The following is a 4,671-nucleotide window of genomic DNA, read 5'->3' on the forward strand; positions in this document are numbered from 1 at the left end:
TACTATTTTTCAAGAGTTTCTAAAATACACATATACATAAAAAATATATTATAATAATAATAATTCTAAAGAATAAAGATAAATTAGCATGAGAGATTCCCATAATATACTTAATGCTATATGTTAAATATCATATAAATTATACTATTGTTTTTTCTGTATTAGTTTTGTAAATAATTAATACTCCCTCACAAATTATTGTCTTCTATTTGATCTTCACTTACCTCTTCGATTTCCCTTGTAAATTTGATAGGCCTGAGCTTGTAAAGAAGCGTGCATACATGGACGAAGTTGATGGCAACAAATAGAGCATTCCAGAGAGCAGCATCCAGCCAGCAAGCTATTGTCCAGCCCCACAAAGCAAGAAAGGCACAACCCACGAGTAGAGTGCACCTTAAATAAAGTACACCATGTATGCCGCTTGGTGCAAGGTGTGACAATAGGAAGAAGGCATTTGCAAGTTGAAAGTAGATGTGATTCACGTAAATTCCTTGATAGGGTTGGCAGGTAAGAGCTCCGTTCAGAAAGGTTGGAGGCACTATCGGCGAATGAGGATAACCGGATCCATGGCTGACCACTGACAGTCCAGTACCTGTAGACACAAAAGTCACACATTTCACCGATCAAGTGATCGCAATTCAAAAGAAATCATTCTTTGGGTTATACATTGCGATCTCAACTGATGAATTGTCAAACATACCCTCTCTATTGTCAGTGGTCACATTCCTGCATTCGTCGTTCTCGTGGTGTGCCGACGCTGGTATCGATATATCCGATGTGACGGTATTACGAGGGACATTGGACGCCGCTGCATTCGTTAGGCTAGCATCAATAGAGGTCCAATACAAGAGTATGACGAACGAAATGGAAGTACCCCAGCCTATTCGGCTTCCTATTGGGTCGAAACAGATCCACATCCCCGCATTACCACCAAGCTGGACTGTATTCGTTTCGCTCTACATGCAAATCCATTTATATTATAAATTATATTATTTATATACATAACAATATTTACTTAAAATGCTATCAAATCAAAATTATACTTTTTCATAGATATTTATAGATATATTTATAGATTTTTATAGATATTTTCAGGTAACGCAACATTTACATTAAGTCATATAAATTAATGATGTAATAAATTTGAAATATACATGTGTATACATATGTATACACATATATGTGTGTGTGTGTGTGTGTGTGGTGTGTGTGTGTGTGTGCGCGCGCGCGCGTATGTGTGTATGTGTGTAGTATTTATATTTTAATTTTATATAATCTCTTCAACACTATAAATTCATACTGTATTAATGATACAGATTAAATTACTTGTTATGACTACTATTATGACTACATTTCATATTTATTTCTAAATAATATAAAAGCAAATGCTGTCATTTGTGAATGTTCAGTTACTGCTTACATTTCTGTATTAATCTCAGCTAAAATTGGAACTGGACGATGAGAACCATCTTGCAGACTTCAAATCAAGGAAGGATATTTGCATCACCAACGGTTGTGGGAAGACAATATCAACATCTGAAATGTATATAAGTAAATGTTTGATCAATTATATAAAAATATAATAAATAATAAGAGAATTAAATGTTCCTTATAGATTCAGATTATAAAATAATTATCATTTATAAGAAATAAGCCTCTTTCAAATCTCTATCTCTATCAATACTTAAATAATGAGTTAAATAAAATCATCTATCATTATTGACACATACAAGACATTGTCAAGGTTGGAAGGATTATCAGTAGAAGACAATATGACAAATCAGTTTGTAAAAGTTATAAGATTTCACTCACTGGCATCCTCAAATTCTCTCTGCAAAGTCTTTAATTTATTACTACTTATATATCTCAGAGATTGGATCTTTCAGAAATGTAATATTTACAAATGAGATAAAAGACAATTAATCTTACACGTCTATCGTAATATTTCAGTTGCGGGAAGAATAGATGCTTAAACATTGATTTATATTCATTCTTGGAGTGACTGAAATGGACTAAAACCATTTAAATCATCGCGAGAACGATTTAATCCAGTTTCCACGATCCCATTCCCCGTTTCACTCGGCGCACATTTGTGATGCACATGTATGCGAATACTTCTCTATCTGCCATTTTATACACGCGATCTCGGTATAATATTCATTCTGAAACTCGAAATAGAAGTCGAGATAGAACGCATGGAAGACACGTACGATTTTCACGCGAGCATTATACGAGATTACATATCGCGATATATATATATATACGGCGGTCGGATGATACGAGAAGTCGTTTGAATTCGCGGAGTTCAGTCGTCGTCGGAAAAACAGAAACTGCCGCCGTCGTCGTGGATACACCCTCCTAAATTCACCGTCGTCGCCGTTGTCGTGACGCTAGTTATTAGGAGTATCCCTTTCGAAATCAATAAATAACTTACTCATGGAAAATCGGCGACGGTGGGGGCGTACGCAAGGCATACAGATGAGAGGGCGAACGATGGTGTGACGACCGTCGTTCGTGAGGAAAGGGAATCCGAGGAAATTATCGATGCCGTTGAATCGATCGTAATCGCCCAGTCAAAACTGGCAAAAGCCTCGTAATAGACGCGAAATAAATCGAGCTTGCTTCCGCTTCTGCCGTTCTGCCGTCGCCGCTGTGATCGTGCCAAATCGCGCACCTCTCACCACTCGTGACAGAAACGTCAAATCAGTCAAACTAGCGCGGCGGTCGCCGTTGCAACTTGCAAGCGACGTTGGTCGCAAGCCTACGATCGGACGGGAGCCGGGAGCAGGGGCGAATACTGAACAGGGGCGAACGCGAAGACGAGGCTGATGAGGTGGTAGCAACGGGGGAGAGCGACGACATAGCGCATAGTAAATATAGATTACTCGTATGTATGTACGATCATGCGCTATACCATGTTGGAAGGGATAATACGGTGTGTGCAGTTGGACAGTAGCCGGTATCACCGATACTATTAAACACCGACATTCTTACGGGAGTTGCGTCTATATGAATGTTGAAGTGATTAAGAGTTCGAAACTAATAATATTGTACTAATTTTATGATTTATTAGTTTAGTAGATGCATTTGTGCATTTAAAACTCAATAATACTCAATTTTTCTTTAAAATTGTGATTTCAGTGTTATCGTCAAAATTTGATTATCAACAGAGATGATAACTGTAGAGAAAAAATTGTAATTTTTCTGCAATATGTAAAATATTATAGCTTTACAAATATGCATATTTATTTATGAAACATTTATGTAATAAAAAATCATGAATTTAATAATGTATGAGCCAAATATATTTAAGTTTTAATAATAGCAAAGGACTATGCCCAGTTTGAGCCTTGGCTGAACAGTATTGAGACATAGGTTGCCTTTGACAGCCTATTTTTCCATCCTAGCTATGGTTGCATTCAGCAGAGAAAACTAATTAGTTAGCGCTTAGTGATTTTTTAATATGATTGGTTCTTACACTTAAATCCAACAAAGAAGGCAAGAATCAATTGTATTAAAAAATCACTAAGCGCTAACTGATTAATTTTCTCTGCTGAATACAGCCATAAGATTATATATAGAGCATAAAAAAAGAATTAAAAAGTTTCATACGCACAATTTTGAAAAATTCCATACGAACAACTTTAAAATGAATCCTTTGAATGCTACAGCTTGAAAGTAGAGAACTATCGATAATCGCCACCACTGATACACTAATCTGATTAGACTTATTTAGACTATGAATCTAGAGAACTTCTTAAGATTGTACTTAGGATAGCCTTGAAAATAAAAACGAACTATGGCGGTATTCATAGTCGATTCTTATTTCAAGACCATCTTAAATAATGTTTTAGGACGCTAATGCAGCCCTCTGATTAGTTCGTGATTTCTTAAGACCGTATTTAAGACGGTCTTGAATATAAGATCCGACTTTGAATAGGCCGGCAGTAGGCCTATGGCCGATATTCATAGTCGGATCTTATATTCAAGATCGTCTTAAGTATGATTTTAAGAAGTCACGAACCAATCAAAAAGCTGCTAGCGTCTTAAGACATTACTTAAGATAATCTTGAAATAAGAATCGTCTATGAATATTGGCTTACGGATACTGGCCAAGATGTTTTAAGCCTTAAAGATATATATTCATGGTGTCGCTCGTCGCTCATATTCAGCGACAAATGAATCACGTGATTTCATATACTAATCTCGAATGTCGCTCATATAAACGGTCTAGCAGCGATAAATTTTTGATTGTAATTATATTAATTGTGTTGTAAAGTGCTGTAAAATCCAAAATGTCATATCAAAAATAGTTACGATTAGACCTATCAAGTTGATGCGATTGACACAACAAAAATAAAGCGAAACTACGACAAAATAGACTAATAACATCTCTATGCATTAATGAATGTACAAATTTAATAAAAAATATATAAAAAGAGATTTGGAGTTGATCCTTTATTTGAAAGATGACGTAAATATAGATTACAAAAAAATTATCAACGAATAACCGGTTATATACTTTTATATCCATGAGTCGAAATGCTTTTTTCTCTGATCATTTCACATGTCACGAATAAGTACAACAGCCATTTGAAAATTTCATGAAATTATCGCAAATAATAATAAATAATACAATAATTAAATAATAATATAATGATTAAATAATAA

At 35.2% G+C, this 4,671-nt stretch overlaps 1 protein-coding gene across 4 annotated transcripts in view; it reads right to left on the reverse strand.

Moving 5' to 3' along the window:
• LOC108692343 (popeye domain-containing protein 3-like) overlaps nt 1-2,919 on the reverse strand; it is a 6,587-nt gene extending 3,668 nt beyond the window's left edge. For 3 of the 4 annotated variants that reach the window (XR_001931968.1, XR_001931966.1, XM_018200550.1), the window contains exons 1-4: nt 2,435-2,919; nt 1,421-1,536; nt 701-956; nt 225-592 (exon numbers count right to left, since the gene is read on the reverse strand). Coding sequence is in view for 1 of the 4 variants with exons in the window: in XM_018200550.1 (XP_018056039.1) it covers nt 225-592; nt 701-917 (585 nt within the window). In the remaining 3 variants the exon portion in view is untranslated. Of the gene's footprint in view, nt 1-224; nt 593-700; nt 957-1,420; nt 1,537-1,929; nt 2,005-2,434 lie in introns of those variants that run through there. The other variant, XR_001931967.1, reaches the window with a different exon arrangement.
• Nucleotides 2,920-4,671: the final 1,752 nt, after the last annotated feature.

This window comes from Atta colombica, unplaced genomic scaffold (assembly GCF_001594045.1).
Source record: "Atta colombica isolate Treedump-2 unplaced genomic scaffold, Acol1.0 scaffold7, whole genome shotgun sequence".
Lineage (NCBI taxonomy): Eukaryota > Metazoa > Arthropoda > Insecta > Hymenoptera > Formicidae > Atta > Atta colombica.